This window comes from Phoca vitulina, unplaced genomic scaffold, assembly GCF_004348235.1.
Source record: "Phoca vitulina isolate PV1807 unplaced genomic scaffold, GSC_HSeal_1.0 scaffold70, whole genome shotgun sequence".
Taxonomy (NCBI): domain Eukaryota; kingdom Metazoa; phylum Chordata; class Mammalia; order Carnivora; family Phocidae; genus Phoca; species Phoca vitulina.
The window spans coordinates 3,777,844-3,800,231 of NW_022589773.1; the positions used below are offsets into that span (position 1 = coordinate 3,777,844).

The 22,388-nt window shown below is 39.2% G+C and overlaps 1 protein-coding gene across 2 annotated transcripts in view; it reads right to left on the bottom strand.

Moving 5' to 3' along the window:
* The window catches only part of TUT7 (terminal uridylyl transferase 7), a 66,515-nt gene that overhangs the window by 25,085 nt on the left and 19,042 nt on the right, over window positions 1-22,388 (bottom strand). For both annotated transcript variants that reach the window (XM_032392920.1, XM_032392921.1), the window contains exons 10-16: window positions 13,318-13,455; window positions 10,333-10,513; window positions 7,851-8,938; window positions 7,318-7,468; window positions 5,429-5,515; window positions 4,743-4,843; window positions 2,795-2,852 (exon numbers count right to left, since the gene is read on the bottom strand). In XM_032392920.1, the coding sequence (XP_032248811.1) occupies window positions 2,795-2,852; window positions 4,743-4,843; window positions 5,429-5,515; window positions 7,318-7,468; window positions 7,851-8,938; window positions 10,333-10,513; window positions 13,318-13,455 (1,804 nt within the window). The remainder of the gene's footprint in view (window positions 1-2,794; window positions 2,853-4,742; window positions 4,844-5,428; window positions 5,516-7,317; window positions 7,469-7,850; window positions 8,939-10,332; window positions 10,514-13,317; window positions 13,456-22,388) is intronic.

The following is a 22,388-nucleotide window of genomic DNA, read 5'->3' on the forward strand; positions in this document are numbered from 1 at the left end:
TTTTACTGATGGGGAGGGGGCAAGGAAGTTCATAGTTGCTGAATACCTGGCATATGCTAGATCCTGTACTTTAATGTACATCTTTCTTAACCTTAAATGCTATTATTGTTATTCTACTTTGTAGATGAGGAACCAAGCACTTATAATGAGGTTGAGTGTCTTTCTGGGAACGTAACAGCCAACAAGTGGGGAGGCAAGATTTAAAACAAGAGAATCTGATTCCAGAACCCCCACCAACTATTCTGCTATACTGTGTCTAAATTAGATCGCCTTACACTCCATTTCCTTCCCATTCTAGAATTTGACACTGTTGCCCATTACCAGCCTGTCCTCTACGGTTTATTCACAGCACATTGTCCTGGTTCTTGTCATTCCAATGGCTCTTTTTTCAGTGTCCTTTCTTAATTTCTACCCACAGAAATTTAGTCCTTAACTTCTCTCAAATGATCCCTTAGAATTCTCTTTTATTCTTGGTCTCTCTCTCTTCAAGGATTTCAATGCAAAGTTGTTTTCTTTTGTTCTTCAATCCTGACTGACAACTCCATATTTCTAATTGCTTGCTGGACTTTTAACTCTCAATTATACCTTCATGGCAAACTACACACCTCCACGTGGTGTCCTCTACAAACATTCCCATTTCTCAAGTACCCAAATGTCAGTCTGAACCCTTATTTCCTACTTGTAGGTACCAAATGTAGGAAAGTTCCCCTTGGGAATCTCTCCTATTCTTTTCCTTTTAGGATCTTTAGCACCTGGTTAAGGTCCTTCCGCCCTTAGATTCACTTATATTATACCCTCTCTGAGAGGCTCTACCAGCTGCCGAAAAAGCTTACGTTTTGTGTTTTTATTGGGTTGCTCCTCTTTTGGAAGAAACTTCACTGGTTTCCAAATATCTGCAGACTTTACCTTATCTAGTAATAGGAACCATGTGAAACTCCTCTCTAAATGTACTGATCCTCCCACTGTCCTCCCAGATATACTACAGTAACCCTCATGTTCACATGTATGTACTCTTAGGAATGACTTCTCTTCTGGGAGAAGATCCTTCTCGAATCCGATTCATCATCACCTGGGATCAGAATAAACCCATCTCTTGCATGAATCTCCCCTATGCAACTCTTTCCCAGAATCTCTCTCTCTTCAGAACTTACTGAATACTTATAATAGCTTCTGACTCATTCTGAAAAATGAATACTACCCTACATTGCTACATGGTCTGTCAGATTACCTCCCCTTTCTTTAAATCTGAAAGTTGCCCAAGGAAAAGACTTGTATAGACTTATTTTATTTTTCCACCATTCCTAAGTGCCCAATACAGTGCTGAGCACATAGTAGGCACCCAATAAGACAGGTGGGGACTGTTTTAAAGATATTAGGTTTCAATCATAGCCCTTTAGCTATTATTAAATTCTTGTTCCATGCAATCTGTGTTCCATTACTATTATCTGTGTGTATAAGTCCTTTCAGTCTAAAAATGACCTGTTTTTAACATGGTTCATTCTTAAGATAGATACACTGCTATATTTAGGGGAAAGGAACATGTCTGCAGTTTAATCTCAAATGGTACAGAAAAAATTGTGAGCAAGCAAGAAAGAGAATAAATCGAATGTAGTAAAATGTTAATAGCTGGTGGATTTGAATGAAGGATACACAGAGTTTGTTATACAATGTTTGCTGCTTTCCTCTAAGTTTTAAATGATTTCAAAACAAAAAGTCAAAATCTAGCTCAGTACTAAATAATTAATAATTGTGGCAACTTAGCAATTTAGTTTCTCTGCATAATCTTCAAAAAGATTTAAAAAGCTCATGATCTTTAGAGGTAAAATTCCCAAATGAGGGGAATGTATATTTCAGTGACCAAAAAATATTATCGATGCACTTCAAAAAAAAATGCTAATGTTCTAGGTTAACTTTCAGAGGGAATAAACTGAAATTAACATTGTTTTTCTTGTTATTTAAGTAACATGGTATCCTTTTTATTTAAACTCCTGGAAATAAAAAAGTACAAAAAAAAGGAGGGGGTAGCATTCAAGATGTATGTTTGTGTGTAGCTATATGTGTGTACTCATGACATTAATGTTAAGTCTACTCTTGACTGAGATAAAAGAAAGCATCTTATGGACAGACCGTGGAAGTTTTGTGGGGTCACAGACCATACTGTGTCCACCTTCATTCCTAGCTCCTAGCACAGAAATTTGCTGAACCACATTTTAAAAGAAGAGTCCCACTGTTAATAGCATCCACAGCTGTCCCTGACAGCAAAAGAGTATGTTAATGGCATGTCAGCACTGTGCACAAATGGACAGCATCTGTACACTGTACAGCTATAAATATTTAGAAGTGACCCAGTTCAGTGTTCTCAATTTATTGGTGAGAGAAAAAGAGATTAAGTAAAGTTAAATGACTTGTTCAGGGTTGCGTACAACTGTCGAGCAGCATAGCTACAAATACAGTCCATAACCCCAGGGCTTTCCACGGTGCTTCACACTGATGCCAGCAACATTTTGACTGGTACGAGTCAATACAGCAAAACGGGTTTCCAAAATTTCTTACCTGTATGGTATATGCTTTGTTTTGAAATAAAACTAAGCTAGGCAATAATATGCACAAAATGATTACCTCAGTCTTTCATGTTTTATCATGCTTTATCACACAAAACTTTTTAAAGACACCGATACTGCAAATGTGCTATAGATGCGCCACTAGACTGTTTCATCGGCATTGATAAATTTTAAGTATGCAAAACACTAATAAAAAAGACAAAAATATTTTTAGACAAAGTTTGCAGAGGTACCTGAATGTTTTTTGAGGACTCTTGCCAATTCTTCAATAGTTCGTACACAGTCCAACCCCTGCAACAAAAATTGCACATACTGACTCAAAAAGGGAAGACGGGTTCCAAACCTGGCCACAGATAGTTTTCATTACCTTCCGAAATAATGATATTAACTTCAACTCATTCTATATACATTTTTCCCTTTTAGGCAAGCCTCGGTCAGTATTCATAGGAAATAGCCTAAGGATACAAAAATTCCCATAGACCCTATTTACTAATTGTTTTTGGAGGTACAACAGAGGCTGAAATCAGATGCCCCAGGAAAGTCTGAACCATTGTCCAAGTGAGGACCTCCATTTTTCCCCTCTATGTAACTCCGTTATTCAGAAGGGCCCTCTGTGCCAGAATAAAGAAGAAGGAGCTTCTGTGCCCCATTTTATTAATTATGGGTGGACTTTCATTATATTTCAGTTAAGAGCTGAGGAACTGCTGTGGAAAGTGATTAAGCTCAGATGATCTCTCCATAGGACTGTGCATAATGCACAAATGAAAGTCATACTGCAAATACAAATGTTTCAAATAAATTATACTTAAAAACACTGGGCTTACCTTTTACAACATAAACCCTTTTGATGGCTATACACATCCCAGAATGTATTTGAAATTTTCCTTCAGAAATGCCCATAAAGCTCGTTTCTAAGCCATGTAAAAATTCAATATTGATGATGCACAATCAGGTAATTCCATATACTGGACCCAATCTTGCTTATCCTCTTTACTCACCAAACTCAGGGTAGATAACTTTTGGCTCTTTTCCCAAATCAGATACATCCTCAAAAGACAAAGACTTGAAAGTAAGGAAAGACATAAAAAGATCTTGAGTGACAGCAGCATCACTCATTTGGCTATACAGCGTTTGGGCTGTTGTTAAAAATAAAAAAAAGAGGGGCGCCTGGGTGGCTCAGTCATCAGGCGTCTGCCTTCAGCTCAGGTCATGGTCCCAGGGTCCTGGGATCGAGCCCCACATCAGGCTCCCTGCTCGGCAGGAAGCCTGCTTCTCCTTCTCCCACTCCCCCCTGCTTGTGTTCCCTCTCTCACTGTGTCTCTCTCTGTCAAATAAATAAAATCTTAAAAAAATAAAAAATAAAAAAATAAAAGGAACTTTGCACTTCTCAGACTTTATACCTTTATGCAGTATTTTATATTTTATAAAGGCTTCATATTTGTCAGGGGCTAGCAAATCTTTTCTGCTCTGCAAACTGTATGACCCTGCTGTGACTACTCGACTCTGTCGTTATAGAGTGAGGCAGAGGCCGTCAACACTTCATGAATGGAGGGATGGGACTGTGCTCCATACTGACACAACAGGCAGTAGGCTGGATTTAGCCCGTGGGCCATAGGCTGCTGACTCCTGACATACATGATCCAAGCTGATGTGCACAACAATCTCCTGAGGCAAGAGGAACAGAAGGTACTCTTTCCTTTTATAGATTATCAACCAAAGACCACATGTTTACAGACATATGAAACCAAGCTTGTCTTGAATCTGGGTCTCTGAACTGTGCGTTTAGCGCTCTTATCATGGTACCACATTTGCCTGCCTGCTAAACAAGTCTCAGAAAACCACACTGCCTGCCTCCTAAAATACTTTTCAAAAAGCCTTACGTGGGTGTGTGCATCAAAGTCCACCTACTGGCCAATGGACACCGGAGGGGCTGGTTTGGCTTTGTATGTTCCCACAGGCTGCTTTCAAATCCGCTTTGTACTATAGGTTGAAAATACAAGCCCTGGTACCTCCTCATGTTTACCTCTAAGATTCTTAAGTATTTGACCAGAGAGACTGTGCCAAATGACGTACTTCGTATCATATACGCTTATGAGTTTGGAAACTACCAAGCTGTACTGTCAGTCAAGACTGTCAAATCACACCGCCACAGCAAATTCAAGTTTTATGTGGTCACTGTACCTCTGCAGTTTCAAGTCCATTAATTGTCATACAGACGTCAAGGTCACTCTGTTTGAACCCAAATCCATTTTTGGAGGAGCCAAACAAGCTCAATTTAGTTCCTGTTAGGGATATATAAAAGGAATAACTAATTACCTGAGTACATTTAATTTTCTGATTAAAACGGCCCTCTCATGAATAAAAAATACCCAGTTGTTAACTATCCTATATGAATCTCATCATAATTATGTTCTTTTATTAACCAGTCATTTATTACAAACTTTTCTCTCAAAATTTACTTTAAATAAATACAATCTGTATATGGTGTGAAAGATTACCAAGTGCCAAACTTTATTCTTAAATGCAAGGATATTTCAAGGAAAATGTGGATCACATCAATATATTTAATAATGTAATTTTACTGCTTTTTAAATATTCACTTTTTAGAGATTTAAAAATAACCCCAAATGAAATTTCACTTGTGGTGTCTGTTAACAGAAATCCCACACTGCTACTGTCTTCTCTGTTGGTAAAGTAGGATCGGGCAGACCAAAGACCATCCTTGGTATATCACAAAGTAACTGAAGCCCCATCCCCACCATCACCATTCTTTCTTATTCTCAAAGTTAATGTGCTTATAACACATGTACTCATTCTGAAGGAAGGTCACCCTACCTTTCTTTTCTTAAAGGTAAAAAGTTATTTACCTGGAAACTCCTGTCTTATGAAACTTTCTAGGTTTTGACGAATATGTTCACGAGCTTGATCTTCTAAAATAGTTGGAGAAAAATCCTCTGTTTAAAATAAAAAAAGAAAACATTAAGAAACAAAGATTGTTCACATTCTCTGGGGGAAAAATCATTTTTTATAAAACAAAATCTAACAAGTTAAAAAGAAAACTAAATTTTATGTGTCTTCTTGGTAGACAGCATTAGTACTATAAAATAGAGGATGTCTTTCTTTGAAAAGAGTCTGTTCCCACCCTCTTACGCTGCTGGTGGGAATGTAAGCTGGTGCAGCCACTCTGGAAAACAGCATGGAAGGTCCTCAAAATGTTGAAAATAGAGTTACCCTACAACTCAGCAACTGCACAAAGACACAAATGTAGTGATCTGAAGGGGCACCTGCACCCCAATGTTTATAGCAGCAATGTCCATGATAGCCAAACTTTGGAAAGAGCCCAGATGTCCATCAACAGATGAATGGATAAAGAAGATGTCATATATATATATATATACACACACACACACACCAGAATACTACTCAGTCATCAAAAAAATGAAATCTTGCCATTTGCAATGACGTGGATGGAACTAGAGGCTATTAAGCTAAGTGAAATAAGTCAATCAGATAAAGACAATTATCACATGATCTCACTCATGTGGAACTTAAGAAACAAAACAGGATCATAAGAGAAGGGGAGGGAAAAATCAAACAAGACAAAATCAGAGAGGGAGCCAAACCATAAGAGACTCAATCATAGGAAACAAACTGAGGGTTGCTGGAGGGGAGGGGGGTGGAGGGATGGGGTAACTGGGTGATGGGCATTAAGGAGTGCACGTGATATAACGAGCACTGAGTATTATATGCAACTAATGAATCACTGACCTCTACCTCTGAAACTAATAATACATTCTATGTTAATTAATTGAATTTAAATTAAAAAAGAAAAAAAGAAAAAATTAATACTGTATTATACCCCGCCCCCACAATGGAAAAAAAAAAAAAAGAAAGAAAGAAAGAAAGAAAGAAAGAAGAGTCTGTTCCCAGAAGCTGCTACTGAAATAGAAACAAATCTGAACAATGGTTCTGCTCCGAGGTTTCAGAAACCCCGGGTTCTATAAAGGTGGTCCTCAGGGAACTGCCCCAGAGTGTGAACACAGAAGTTTGTAAGCATGCGCATATATATTATTTTCTAAGGGGAATCTAGTTTCCTTTCATAGCTTATAACCTCCAAAAAGGTTTAAAAGCGACTCAGTGACTGGTTAACAAGTAAGGGCCTTCTGGCACTGTGAGGCACCAAGTTCATCTCAACAGCTGCCTGCCTCTCCTCAATGTTTTTCAACTTTAACCCTCTGTCTACCACTGCTTCCCCGAACTGGTATTCCTCAAAGGGCTGTTAGGGGGCTATTAATTAGTGTTAAAGTATTTTATGCTCAAGTTTTAGAAATGCTGGGATAAAGAGTTAAATAGGTTCTTTTCCATAACACTTCTCAGAGGCCTTTATTATGCTAATGTGCCCTGCAAATCTCTCCAGCAGGGAAACGCGGGTACACTCATTCCCTACTTGGAGTACTTCTTGCCATGAAATACTATTAACTGCACTTAGGAAAACAGTTCAAGGAACACTAGTTGGGAATGCTAGTACTCCAACAGTTAGACTTAAAAGATCCTCCCTCCTTCCCTGTCTTTCCTTCAACAATTGTTTACTGTGGGTCTCAACTGGAACAGGCAGTACATAGAGCTCTGTTGACACCATGGAGAATGGAACAGACTCGGTCCCAGTGATGGAGCTAACAGGTCAGTGATTCAGAGGACTCTTGAGCAAATGTCAATGCAATATTTGGACAAATGAAAAGAAATGTTAATAACTTACTATAACACTGGATGCAAACTTGATCTAAGATATTTGAAAATTTGGGTGTCAGTGGTGGCAAAGGTTCCAGCTGAATTCTTTTGAAGTCTTCGGGACAGTCCTTCTTGAGATGACCTTCTCGTTTGCATAAGCTGCACACAACCGTAGGAGACTGCAGGAAGGTGGCAAAGTAAAACAAGACATAATATACAACTCTGCCAAATAAAGGGGTCCTGAATCATTTTTTTAAAAGTCCACAGTCTACTCTCACTTTCCAAAGGAATAAAAATAATATGCAGTCACTCCAGAGGGGGACATCTTTTGGGATACTCATGAGACAAAGGTAATAATTTCCACTACCAAGAGCATTCCCTTTCTCCAATGCAAATTTGCATGGGTCTGAGGGAAAGAGATGGAGCAGCTGTACTGGAGTGTAAGACCAACTCCTCACTACCACCCAGACAGGGGAGAGCTCTGTTCTAGTACACAAAAATTAAAATTACATGCATTAAAACTGTTTAATGTCTCTTGGTTCTGGGAGTGGCACTGATTACCTTGCCTTTGGTGAATGTGAGTTTACTAAATTCATAGAAGAAATCAGACTGATCCACAGTTGAGCTTTCCTCGCATGCACTTTCTTCTTTAAGACAGATCTTATTAAATTCCATTAGTAGAGCCCCATCCGCAGGTTTTCCACTTTCTTTCAAGTCTTTATACTTAGCAGACTCTCCTAATTCATCCTCCTCCTCAGACAGGGCATCCTCGTCCCCTGATCCTGTGTATGTATTTTCTAACTCATCTTCATTAGCCAAGTCGTCCTCATCTTCCCTTCGGGTAATGGACAGCCTGGGTTCTTCATCGTCATCCTCTTCCTCTTCCTCCTCCTCCTCTTCATCGGAATGAATGATTCCTGATGTATGGCCCTGTCTTGAAGGGGTGAAGTGGCTTAGAGCATCTTCGAGATCATCAGTACCTTCTACGCCTTCTTCATCAACATCAGCTTTGTCCTCTGAAGTAGTGAATCCATCACACTCTCTGACTGCAGGATTTTGGAAGCTTTCTAAATCCAAAGTGCTCTCTGTCTCATTATTTTGTGTGCTGCCGCAGATGACAAGCTCTCGATGTCTGCTGCGCCTTAAACCCTGGTCATCGGCAGTCAAAGGATGCTTGCCCTCTCTCCCAATTTCACTTCCTGTTTCTCGATGGTGTCCTTTAATATCCTCATACTCATCACAACTGGCCCCTGCCTTGACACAGTCTGGGTTTTCCAGGTGGACACTGACGTGCGCATTTCCCATTTCCTCCGCTGGGGGGCTTCCAAAGCTTTCAGCGGTCTCTTTAAGAGTCAGTGGCTGTACCACGCAGGTACCTGCAGTCAAACTGGCAGCACCTGGCCCCTGAGCCAAAACTGAGCTTTTGAGTTTATCATCTTTTGCTTGTGCAGCCGGGTCATGCTTGGCGACCTCTTTAGAACGTTCGGAAAGACATGTGACAGTACTCAGAGGCTTTGGAAGGCTGGATTTTGTAATTTTGTGTGGAAGAGCAAAATACTTATACGTTGTCCTTAAACAATGAAGTATATATTCAAACACGGGTTGATTATTTAGAGTCCTTGCCACATTTCTTTTAACAGAGTAGGGATCTGTAACAAAAAAAAGAAAGAAAAATCCACCACTTCATACATTTCTATTTCACGTTTTAAAAATTAGCCTGCTGTAGATAAAAACAACCAAACGATACTAAAGTTTAGCATGAATCTTGTATGCTTTTTAAAAAATTGGGGATGGGGAATAAGAAAGGTGTAGTTTAAGAACAAAGAGAAATGTTTTCTTAAACGTCTGCTCTATGAAGAGAACCCATTCTGTTCTGAACCAATTCCCCTTCCCTATTTTGTTCTGTGACTGTGGAGGTAAAAAAGGTGTCATTAGTGTGCTTTTGTGCCCTGGGGAAGTGAGGACTTCCCTCCAGGCTCTGCTGAGTGCTCTGCCTCCCCACTCAGCCAGGCCCTGTGGTGTGTAGAGCTTACCTCCACTCTTCTGCCCTGGGAAGCCCCATCACTGAACTGGCTGGACTGAATTCAGGGGCGAGAGGGAGGCACCAGGAGGAGACACCACTTCTCTCAATCTTTTCTCCTCCCCTAGAACTCCAGCAGGTTAGGCAATTGGCCAGAAGAGCTGTGCCAGAGAAACTGCAGGGGAGGGTTTAAAAATGTGAGATCCCCATGACTGCACACAGAATTTATGCAAAATGCAAAAAAAAAAAAAAAACCTTCTTATGCAATATAAAGCTTGAAAAAAATCAAGCAAAAATACGAGAATTCCATTTAGGAGGTTCTTTAAGTTATTTGAAGGAGGAGAATTAAGATTTCTAGAGGGGTTTCAACCTCCTGACTTTGCAAAGATGGGAAGAGCTAGTCCATTTAATGTAGTCTACAGGGCACATCAGAGAGTCTTTCATACAATGGTTTTAGTTAAATGAGCCTTCGCTAGAAAAAGTGTTCTCATGAATTAGTTCCAAATGCTACTGTAGATATTCCAATAATAACCAGCCCCTCTTTCTATGAAGAGGAATCCAACGAAGAATTATTTTTCATGAGAAAAAGTATTTTCTCGCCTTTGTAAAACTAAATGACAACAACAATCCAGGAAAGGACTGAATCTAAAAATCCAGCAAGGAGAACAGTAAAGAGGAAAGGGGGATTCACACATCATGGGGTGGGGGAAAACTCTGTATAAGCATTTAAGTTGTTAAGCAATTTACAAAGAAAGCAAGGACTCAGCCAGCCACTGTTTTAGCTGTTTTTTTTTTTTTTTTTTTAACTAAGACGTTTTACTGCAGTGCTTAAAAAAACCCAGGATGAACAAACAGTTTGGTCCCTTGGAATGACCACAGTAACACATGCAAGATTCTAACTATTTCACTTTCGGGGTCAGGCCTACATTACGTGTGGAGGCTGAAAGGAGAATGAAGTAAAAAGCATGCGGTTAGACTGGTACCTTAAAAAAAAGGGAATTACAGATAAACATTTTGAGATACCTTCAATGGCAATGCGCTTTTTGGGCCAATCCTTTGATTCCCGAGATACAGATTCTTTGACACGAATACTGATCACTAAATCAGCCAAATTAAATTCTAAAGCATAGAATCGAAGCATTTCCACCCAGAGCTGCCCAACTGGAACTGACGGGACGTGCTTGAAATCAAACATTAATGATACCTATTAACAGTAAAGAGAAACACACAGGTTAGTCGAGATGTCAGCACAATCTGAAAAATTAGAGATCATTCAAGCAAATTACAAAAAACCTAAAAACCTTAGCAAAGACAGGAATTTGACAATCCATCTAGGTAAATCAATCTAGGTTATATTTTGTTGGTGAGAAAATGGGATTCCTACCCTGCACTCCTGGGATGAGAGCATGTTAAAATCTAACCATCATCATAGGAGCAGACAGGCAATTTTAGGCAACCAGGTGGCACTCCTTATTTTGAAGCCTGAATGACAGGTGGAGAGAAACGTGCCCGGATTGCTACTCTCAGCACGGAGCTCTCCCTGGCGCTGCCGCTGGAGGGCGCGTTTACACTTACACACAAAAATGGGCGGCAGCTATAGGCGGAGAGCAAAAGGCAAAACACTCCTTTCATTTGCTCTGAGAAGCTACATAAGCTCACTGAATCTGCCAGGGACAAATGATTTTAAAGTCAACTCTTTTTTTTTTTTTTTTTAAGGTTTATTTATTTAAGTAATCTTTCTGCCCAACGTGGGGCTTGAACTCATGACCCTGAGATCAAGAGTCTCATGCTGTTACGCCTGATAGAGCCAGGCTCCCCAACGTCAAGTAACTCTTGACATCAGAAATTGAGGCAGGTTTTACATTCACTGACTCTCGACAAACTGGAATATACTGTGATGGACTATACTGGAAGGTGCACAGGACCTAGAATAGAAACAAAAGAGTCCAAATACTGACTCTGCCACTTCATGGCTCTTAGCTGCTCTTGGACTTAGCCTCTTCACTCTCAGTCGGAGTGACAGCATAGTGGCTAACAGAACTGGTTTTGCAATGGGACACTTTAGGCTTGAAATCCAACTCTGCCATGTACTAGCCGCGTATGATCCTGGCCAAGCTCTATGCTGTCTAAGGCTCAGTTTCCTCATCTGAACAATGGGGATTACAGTACCCACCTCAGAGGGTTGTTGGGAGGACTGAGTGAGAGAATGTCTGTAAAGAGCTTAGCACAGTGCCTGGCACACATGTTCAAAAAATGGTCGCTATCATTATCTGCAGAGTAGGGATGGTACCACCTATAACACAGGATAGTTATGAGGATTAAATGAGAAACAAGGGAAAGCATCCGGCAGATTTGGTTGCTCTCTGTATTCTTTCACTTAGATACAGTCTTTCAAGTACAAGAAATCCATTTATCATTGAAACATAATGTCACAACTGTAAGATGCTCTTGAGAGGTAATCCAGCTCAACTCCCTTAAGTTACAAGAGAAAACTGAAGCCCAAAGAGTTGATGTGACTTGTCAAAGGTCCCACTGCTTGTCAGCGGCAGAACGAGCACAATGTGTCTCGATCCCGGTACCTCGCCATGCAATCAATCTTGACCCTATCTAGGTCTTCATTTCTGAAGTGGTAGCATGACTGATCTCTCCAAATAGCACGAAAATGTAAACATCAAGTATTTGCTTGGGTTTACAGCAACAGCTTCTCCTTCTCTAGGTATACAAATCTGTTACACAACATACTTTATTATACTGAGCTTCAAAACAAGTGGTATAGTATTTTATTAATCACTAAATCCTGACCACAAGTATTCTGTCAAGTACGATAAAGTCATCAGGTAGATTTACAAAGCAGAACTGCCTGAAAACGGAAATTATCTAGGTCCCGAACACTGTAGTTGAGGACACAAAGAAAACCCCCAGAAATTGAAAGCCTCATTAAATTTCACCTCTGTATCCATAAGCCTTATTCAGCATCACTAATGGCTCTTCAGCATCTCACTGAGATGACTTGATAATACCACAATATGGAACTTACAAAACCTTGGACATATCTACAGTGGTACTTAAGCTGTTTTTCATTATTGTTTTTATTCTTTTAAAGTAGGGAACGCTTTCTTTTTCAAAAACAAAAAAATGGCAACTAACATTTACTGAGAGCTTACCACTCACTTGGCACTGAGTTAAGCATTCTAGAAGCCAATGACCCTATGAGAGGGTACCAATATCATCTCCATTTTTAGGTGAGGAAACTGGGGCCCAAGAAGATTAAGTCATTTTCCCATGGACACACAGCCAGGACGTGGGAGAGCTGGGATATGAATTCACAGATTCTGGCTCCACAGCCTGAACTCTTCTCCACTACTGAACCCCAAGTAGAAAAGAGAAAAAAGTGGTGGTGTTCTGGTGGCAACAGGGGTTGAATGGCACCACTTCCCTTCTCTCTCCAGCGCTCAAGGATTCGAGAAAACACAACTGGAGAATCTATGATTCACCACCATTTCCCCATTTTAAGCATGGACCTGAGGAGCGACAGGACTTGTTTGAGTAGAGTGAGGACTAGAATCCTGGTCTCAGAAGTCCTTTGTGGGTATTGCTACCGTTTCATCCCAGAGAGTTACGGGGAAGGTCGTGGAGTCAGGGCCCATACACCAATTTGGGGCAGATTCCTATTCTTATTTCTAGTATAATTACATTGCTTAGTTTTGTTTGAAATTTCAATGGCAATTCTTCCCTTGTGCATAAATTTCCCTGCCTCCCCCTAATGGTACTGATGAAGACACTGAAATACATTATATCGAATACTTCTTCACTGTGGATTCAGTGATCTGAATTTTATCTTCTCTCATTACTTGTCTATTTCAAGGACTGAACAAACTAGGGAATGAAATATCCATGAAAGAGTTAAGATAGTTGACAGATGAAAGGAGGACTGATTAACTCACAGACTCCACAATTAATAATGAAATCAAATATAAATGGCAAAATGAACAATGAGAGAGAACAGACCTGTCCCCTTTTAACAGGTACTTCTTTTGATGTGTCTGCATCCCCGGCGGCATTGTCAGTGTATTCCCAGACCACGGTGTCTTTCTGAACATCTTTAAGGTTGAAGTTCCCTAGTTTGTTTAATGAGAATCCTTCGATCTAGGAAAAATTAGACATATACTATTATTATGAGATATAAAGGATTTTATAGCAACCAGAGTGTATTAACCCTGGAAGAAATGAAAACACAGCCCATTGAAAATAGAAAAGGTATCAGTTTATGGACTGAGACATCTGTTAATTTAAAAATATTTTTTAAAAGTAAAAAACAAGGTTTTCACTTGCAAAAGAAATGGTGATTTTGTGAGATAATTCTTTAGTAAACAGTCTAAGAGAAGGTAACATGGCCTAGGCCCAAAGCCACGGGTTCTGGAGTAAAACTGCACAGGCCCCAACCTCACCTCCCTTGTGGAGCTGTGAGACTTTCAGTCAGTACCTTCCTCCTGGTCTCAGGTTTCTGTAAAAACGGGTTACACTAGAACTTCCCCCATGAGGTAGTTGTGACATGAAATAATGGACACAAACCACTGACACAGCATATGGCACACAGGGAATGCTCAATATGAGAAACCATTTCTATTGATGTTGCTGAGATGCCAATTGCTAAAGAACACAGTCTGGGCTCAAAAGGTCTAAGAAATGTGGAACAAAGTTGAACAGATTTCTTTATTGTGCAGGGGGCTTGATCATAGCCTTTAAACTGGTTAATGTAGCTAATGAGTCATGGTGTGGGGTGTGGATGCGGTATCTTGTTACTCAAATGTATTTCCACGTCAGATGGGACTACTTTTTTGGTTTAGTACACAGAGTGATCCTTCTAAAACATAAGCCAACATTTCATTTCACCTGCTCACAATGGTTTCCTTCTTACTCAGGATAAAATTCAGTCCCTTCCAGGGCCTAGGTAATCTGGCTCTTTGCCACTTCTCTGTCCCATCTTCTCGATACATCCTCCTGGCTCAGAGTGCTACTCCCTCTGCTTTAAAAGCTCCTCCCCTAACAACCACGGAGCCACACTCCCTGGCTGGCTTGTACTTTTAGGGCTCTACCTAAGAAATCCTTGCCCACCCTCAGGCTGTGAAGATTTTTTTTCCTTTTTCTTCTGGGAATTTGATTATTTTATTTTATTTTATTTTGAGAGCGAGCGAGCGAGAGCATGAGTTGAGGGAGAGGCAGAGGGAGAAGGAGTGACAGACTCTCAACTGAGCAGGGATCCTGACAAGGGGCTCGATCCCAGGAGCCTGCGATCATGACCTGAGCTAAAGGCAGACACTTAACCGACTGAGCCACCCAGGTGCCCGGGGAATTTGATAATTTTAACTTCTACATTTAAATCTTTGATCTATTTTGAGTTAATTTTGGTGGATGTTGGGAGGTTAAGGGTTGATGTTCATATTTTTTTTCCTTGTGAATATCTAGATTCTCCAGGATCAACTGTTGAAAAGACTTTCCCCCAATGAAATGCTTATGCACTTTTGTTGAAAACAGTATCAATGCTTCCAATCCACAGACCTGGTATGTCTCTACATTTCTGTATGTTCTTATTTAATTTTCACAGTAATGTTCTATTGTTCACATTGGAAGTCTTACACATCTTTTGTTAAATTTATTCTTAATTAGTGTATGTTTTCAAGCAGCATTATTAATGGCATTTTTCAAAACCACTTTTAAATGTTGCTAATATATAAAAGTACAAATTTTTTAGTATATCATCTTTGTATTCTATGCTCATACTAAATTTAATTAACTAAGCTCTAGAAGTGGTTTTGTAGTTTTCTGAGGATTTTCTATGTAAACCATCATGTAATCCAACATAGAGAAACTTCCACTTCTTCCTTTCAGGTCTTTATGACTTTTTATTTTCTTTCCTTATTGTAATGACCAGGACTTCCTTTAACTATTTGGATAGGCAGTACCTACTGCCAGGGACCTAATCAATAGGGACATTAGTAAGATGTCGGAACTAGAGTTCAGAATGACGATTTTAAAGATACTAGCTGGGCTTGAAAAAAGCATGGAAGATATTAGAGAAACCCTTTCTGGAGAAATAAAAGAACTAAAATCTAACCAAGTCGAAATCAAAAAGGCTATTAATGAGGTGCAATCAAAAATGGAGGCTCTAACTGCTAGGATAAATGAGGCAGAAGAGAGAATCAGTGATATAGAAGACCAAATGATGGAAAATAAAGAAGCTGAGAAAAAGAGAGAAACAACGACTGGATCACGAGGGCAGAATTCAAGAGATAAGCAATACCATAAGACGAAACAATATTAGAATAACTGGGATCCCAGAAGAAGAGAGAGAGGGGCAGAAGGTATACTGGAGCAAATTATAGCAGAGAACTTCCCTAATTTGGGGAAGGAAACAGGCATCAAAATCCAGGAGGCACAGAGAACCCCTCTCAAAATCAATACAAATAGGTCAACACCCCGACATCTAATAGTAAAACTTACGAGTCTCAGAGACAAAGAGAAAATCCTGAAAGCAGCTCGGGACAAGAGATCTGTAACCTACAATGGTAGAAACATGAGATTGGCAACAGACCTATCCACAGAGACCTGGCAGGCCAGAAAGGACTGGCATGATATATTCAGAGCACTAAATGAGAAAAATATGCAGTCAAGAATACTATATCCAGCTAGGCTGTCATTGAAAATAGAAGGAGAGATAAAAAGCTTCCAGGACAAACAAAAACTAAAGGAATTTGCAAACATGAAACCAGCCCTACAAGAAATATTGAAAGGGGTCCTCTAAGCAAAGAGAGAGCCTAAAAGCAACATAGACCAGAAAGGAACACAGACAATATACAGTAACAGTCACCTTACAGGCAATACAATGGCACTAAATTCCTATCTTTCAATAGCTACCCTGAATGTAAATGGGCTAAATGCCCCAATCAAAAGACACAGGCTATCAGATTGGATAAAAAAACAAGACCCATCGATATGCTGTCTTCAAGAGACTCATTTTAGACCCAAAGACACCCCCAGATTGAAAGTGAGGGGGTGGAAAACCATTTACCATGCTAATGGACACCAAAAGAAAGCTGGGGTGGTAATCCTTATATCAGACAAATTAGATTTTAAACCAAAGACTATAATAAGAGATGAGGAAGGACACTGTATCATACTTAAAGGGTCTATCCAACAAGAAGATCTAACAATTGTAAACATCTATGGCCCTAACATAGGAGCAGCCAATTATATCAGGCAATTAATAACAAAAACAAGGAAACACATCGACAGCAATACAATAATAGTGGGGGACTTTAACACCCCCCTCACTGAAATGGACAGATCATCTAAGGAAAGATCAACAAGGAAATAAAGACTTTAAATGACACACTGGACCAAATGGACTTCACAGATACATTCAGAACATTCCATCCCAAAGCAACAGAACACACATTCTTCTCTAGTGCCCATGGAACATTCTCCAGAATAGATCACATCCTAGGTCACAAATCAGGTCTCAACTGGTACCAAAAGACTGGGATCATTCCCTGCCTATTTTCAGACCACAATGCTTTGAAATTAGAACTCAATCACAAGAGGAAAATTGGAAAGAACTCAAACACATGGAGGCTAAAGAGCATCCTACTAAAGAATGAATGGGTCAACCAGGAAATTAAAGAAGAATTTAAAAAATTCATGGAAACCAATGAAAATGAAAACACAACTGTTCAAAATCTTTGGGATGCAACAAAGGCTTTCCTAAGAGGAAAGTATATAGCAATACAAGCCTTTCTTAAGAAACAAGAAAGGTCTCAAATACACAACCTAACCCTACACCTAAAGGAGCTGGAGAAAGAACAGCAAATAAAGCCTAAACCCAGCAGGAGAAGAGAAATAATAAAGATCAGAGCAGAAATCAATGAAATAGAAACCAAAAGAACAGTAGAACAGATCAACGAAACTAGGAGCTGGTTCTTTGAAAGAATTGATAAGATCGATAAACCCTTGGCCAGACCTATCAAAAAGAAAAGAGAAATGACCCAAATAATTAAAATCATGAATGAAAGAGGAGAGATCACAACCAACACCAAAGAAATACAAATGTAAGAACATATTATAAGCAACTATACGCCAGCAAATTAGATAATCTGAAAGAAATGGATGCATTCCTAGAGATGTATAAACTACCAAAACTGAACCAGGAAGAAATAGAAAACCTGAACAGACCTATAACCACTAAGGAAATTGAAGCAGTCATCAAAAATCTCCCAAAACACAAAAGCCCAGGGCCAGATGGCTTCCCAGGGGAATTCTATCAAACATTTAAAGAAGAATTAATACCTATTCTTCTGAAACTGTTCCAAAAAATAGAAATGGAAGGAAAACTTCCAAACTCGTTTTATGAGGGCACCATTACCTTGATCCCAAATCAGACAAAGACCCCATCAAAAAAGAGAATTACAGACCAATATCCTTGATGAACATGGATGCAAAAATTCTCACCAAAATACTAGTCAATAGGATCCAACAGTACATTAAAAGGATTATTCACCACGACCAAGTTGGATTTATCCCTAGGCTGCAAGGTTGGTTCAACATCCGCAAATCAATCAATGTGATACAATACATTAATAAAAGAAAGAACAAGAACCATATGATCCTCTCAATAGATGCAGAAAAAGCATTTGACAAAGTACAGCATCCTTTCTTGATCAAAACTCTTCAGAGTACAGGCATAGAGGGTACATACCTCAATATCATAAAAGCCATCTATGAAAAACCCACAGTGAGTATCATTCTCAATGGGGGAAAACTGAGAGCTTCCCCCTAAGGTCAGGAACACAGCAGGGATGTCCACTATCACCACTGCTATTCAACATAGTATTAGAAGTCCTAGCCACAGCAATCAGACAACAAAAAGAAATCAAAGGCATCCAAATCGGCAAAGAAGAAGTCAAACTCTCACTCTTTGCAGATGATATGATACTTTATGTGGAAAACCCAAAAGACTCCACCCCAAAACTACTAGAACTCATACAGGAATTCAGTCAAGTGGCAGAATATAAAATCAATGCACAGAAATCAGTGGCATTCCTATACACCAACAACAAGACAGAAAGAAGAGAAATTAAGGAGTTGATCCCATTTACAATTGCACCCAAAACCATAAGATACCTAGGAATAAATCTAACCAAAGAGGCAAAGGATCTGTACTCAGAAAACTATAAAATACTCATGAAAGAAATTGAGGAAGACACAAAGAAATGGAAAAACGTTCCATGCTCATGGATTGGAAGAACAAATATTGGGAAGATGTCAATGCTACCTAGAGCAATCTACACATTCAGTGCAATCCCCATCAAAATACCATCCACTTTTTTCAAAGAAATGGAACAAATAATCCTAAAATTTGTATGGAACCAGAAAAGACCCTGAAATAGCCAGAGGAATGTTGAAAAAGAAAAGCAAAGCTGGTGGCATCACAATTCCGGACTTCCAGCTCTATTACAAAGCTGTCATCAGCAAGACAGTATGGTACTGGCACAAAAACAGACACTTAGATCAATGGAACAGAATAGAGAGCCCAGAAATATGGTCAACTAACCTTCAACAAAGCAGGAAAGAATGTCCGATGGAAAAAAGACAGTCTCTTCAACAAATGGTGTTGGGAAAATTGGACAGCCACATGCAGAAGAATGAAACTGGACCATTTCCTTACACCACACACAACAATAAACTCAAAATGGTTGAAAGACCTAAATGTGAGAGAGGAGTTCATCAAAATCCTAAAGGAGAACACAGGCAGCAACCTCTTCGACCTCAGCCGCAGCAACTTCTTCCTAGAAACATCGCCAAAGGCAAGGGAAGCAAGGGCAAAAATGAACTACTGGGACTTCATCAAGATAAAAAGCTTTTGCACAGCAAAAGAAACAGTCAACAAAACCAAAAGGCAACCGACAGAATGGGAGAAGATATTTGCAAATGACATATCAGATAAAGGGCTAGTATCCAAAATCTATAAAGAACTTATCAAACGCAACACCCAAAGAACAAAGAATCCAATCAAGAAATGGGCAGAAGACATGAACAGACATTTTTCCAAAGAAGACATCCAAATGGCCAACAGACACATGAAAAAGTGCTCAACATCGCTCGGCATCAGGGAAATCCAAATCAAAACCTCGATGAGATACCACCTCACACCAGTCAGAGTGGCTAAAATTAACAAGTCAGGAAAGGACAGATATTGGCGGGGATGCGGAGAAAGGGGAACCCTCCTACACTGTTGGTGGGAATGCAAGCTGGTGCAGCCACTCTGGAAAACGGTATGGAGGTTCCTCAAAAAGTTGAAAATAGAGCTACCATAGGATCCAGCAATTGCACTACTGGGTATTTACCCCAAAGATACAAATGTAGGGATCCGAAGGGGTATGTGCACCCCGACGTTTATAGCAGCAATGTCCACAATAGCCAAACTATGGAAAGAGCCAAGTTGTCCATCGACAGGTGAATGGATAAAGAAGATGTGGTATATATATACAATGGAATTATGCAGCCATCAAAAGGAATGAAATCTTGCCATTTGCAACGACGCGGATGGAACTGGAGGGTATTATGCTGAGCGAAATAAGTCAATCAGAGAAAGACATGTATCATATGATCTCACTGATATGAGGAATTCTTTTTTGTTGTTGTTGTACATTCAAAACTTCCTATCTAGTGAGTTAACTTCTTATTTTTTCCTTTTTATTTATTTATTTATTTATTATGTTAATCACTATACATTACATCATTAGTTTTTGATGTAGTGTTCCATGATTCATTGTTTGTGTATAACACCCAGTGCTCCATGCAGTACGTGCCCTCTTCAATACCCATCACCAGGCTAACCCATCCCCGCCCCCCCAGAACCCTCAGTTTGTTTCTCAGAGTCCATAGTCTCTCATGGTTCATCTACCCCTCCGATTTCCCCCTCTTCATTCTTCCCTTCCTCCTATCTTCTTCTTCTTTTTTTTTTAACATATAATGTACTATTTGTTTCAGAGGTACAGGTCTGTGATTCAACAGTCTTACACAATTCACAGCGCTCACCATAGCACATACCCTCAACAATGTCTATCACCCGGCCACCCCAGCCCTCCCACCCCCCACCACTCCAGCAACCCTCAGTTTGTTCCTGAGATTAAGAATTCCTCATATCAGTGAGATCATATGATACTGTGTTCTTTCTTCTTTTCTCATGAGTCTATCAGGGGCTTATATTACTGATCAAACAGTTGGCCTTGTTTTCTCTATCGTTAGTCTATTTTCTCCTTATTGATTTTGCCCTTAGCTTTAATATTTCCTTTCTTCAAAAACTTACTTTGGGTTGGGACACCTGGGTGGCTCAGTCAGTTGAGCATCTGACTCTTGATTTCAGCTCAGGTCATGATCTCAGGGTTGTGAGATTGAGCCCTGCCCCAGGCTCCTGCTCAGCCTGAGTTGCTTGTCCTTGTCCCTCCCCCTCTGCCCCTCTGCTCATGCTCATGCTCTCTCTCTAAAATGAATATATAAAATCTTTAAAAAAATAAGAACTTACTTTGGGTTTATGTGGCTCTTTCATTTCTGGCTTCTTGCGGTGAAAATTTAGGTTACTGACTTTAGACCTTTCTTTTAAATTTAAGCATTCAAACCTATAAATTTCCCTGTGAACACTAATTTAGCTGCATCGCACAAATTTGGATGTACTGTGTTTTTATTAAAATTTAGTTCAAAATATTTCTAATTTCCTGTGTGATTTCTTCTCTGACCCATGGATTATTTGTAAGTACAGTTTAGTTTCCAAATAGATAGGATTTTCCTACATATATTGCCATTATTATTTCTAATTTAGTTCCATTGTGGTCAAAGAATATATGATTTCAATCTTAAAATGCATTGAAACTTCTTTTTAAAACAGCATATGGTCTACCTTGATGAAAGTACAATATGCACTTGAAAAAAAAATGTGCGCTCTGCAGTTGTTGGGTGTAATGTTCCACAAATATCAACTAGATCCAGGTTGTTGTCAATAGTGTCTATCAAATCCCCTAAATCTTTACTTGTTTAGCTAATACATTAGTCACCTGCTGAGGGGGTGTTATAATCTCTTACTCTGATGGGATAGATTTTGTCAATTTTTGGCTCATGTTTTTGGTGCTTAATAGACACAAACATTTAAGATTGTTTTGTCTTTCTGATGAATTGACCCTATCATAATGAAATGTCCCTTTTTGTCTTTGGATAACATTTCTTCTCTTAAAATTGATCTCATCTGATATTGTAGAGCTTTAGTTTGACTTTAATCCCCCCCCCCCCAGCTTTATTAGTATAATTCACAAAAACTGGTATATTGTATATATTTAAGGTATATAATCTGATGATTTGATATGCATACACATTATGAAATGATTAATTAATCACTAGTTTCTGATGAGTAGTTGGCCAAATCATTGTTCATTTAGGTAAGGTGTTTCTCTGCCTGCTTTTAAGTTTTGCTCTTTATTTTTGGTTTTGACTATCATGTGCTCTCCATGCTTCTCTTTGAATTTATCTTATTTGAGGTTTCTTCACCTTACCGAGTCTATAAATCTGTCTTTTATCAAATTTGGGAAGTTTCTGGCTCTTTTCCTGTCCCATCCTCTTATTCCTCTCCTTCTGGGACTCAAATTACCCATAGGTTACATTTTTTTTTAATTGTCCCTAAGTCCCTGAGGTTATTTTTTCCAAATATTTTTCTTTTTCTTCTCCAGATTAATTTCTATTCATCTATTTTCACTTTCACTGACTATTATGTCACCTCCATTCTATGTCCATCCAGTAAACTTTTTATTTAAAAATAATGTATTTTTCACTTCTAAAATTTCCACTTGCTTCTCTGCATTTTCTATTTCTCTAGCTGATACTTCCTATCTCTTCATTTATTGCAAGTATGTTTCCTTTATCTCATGGAGCATACTTATTAATAACTTTTATTTTTTTTTAAAGATTTTATTTATTTATTTGACAGAGAGAGACAGTGAGAGAGGGAACACAAGCGGGGGAGTGGGAGAGGGAGA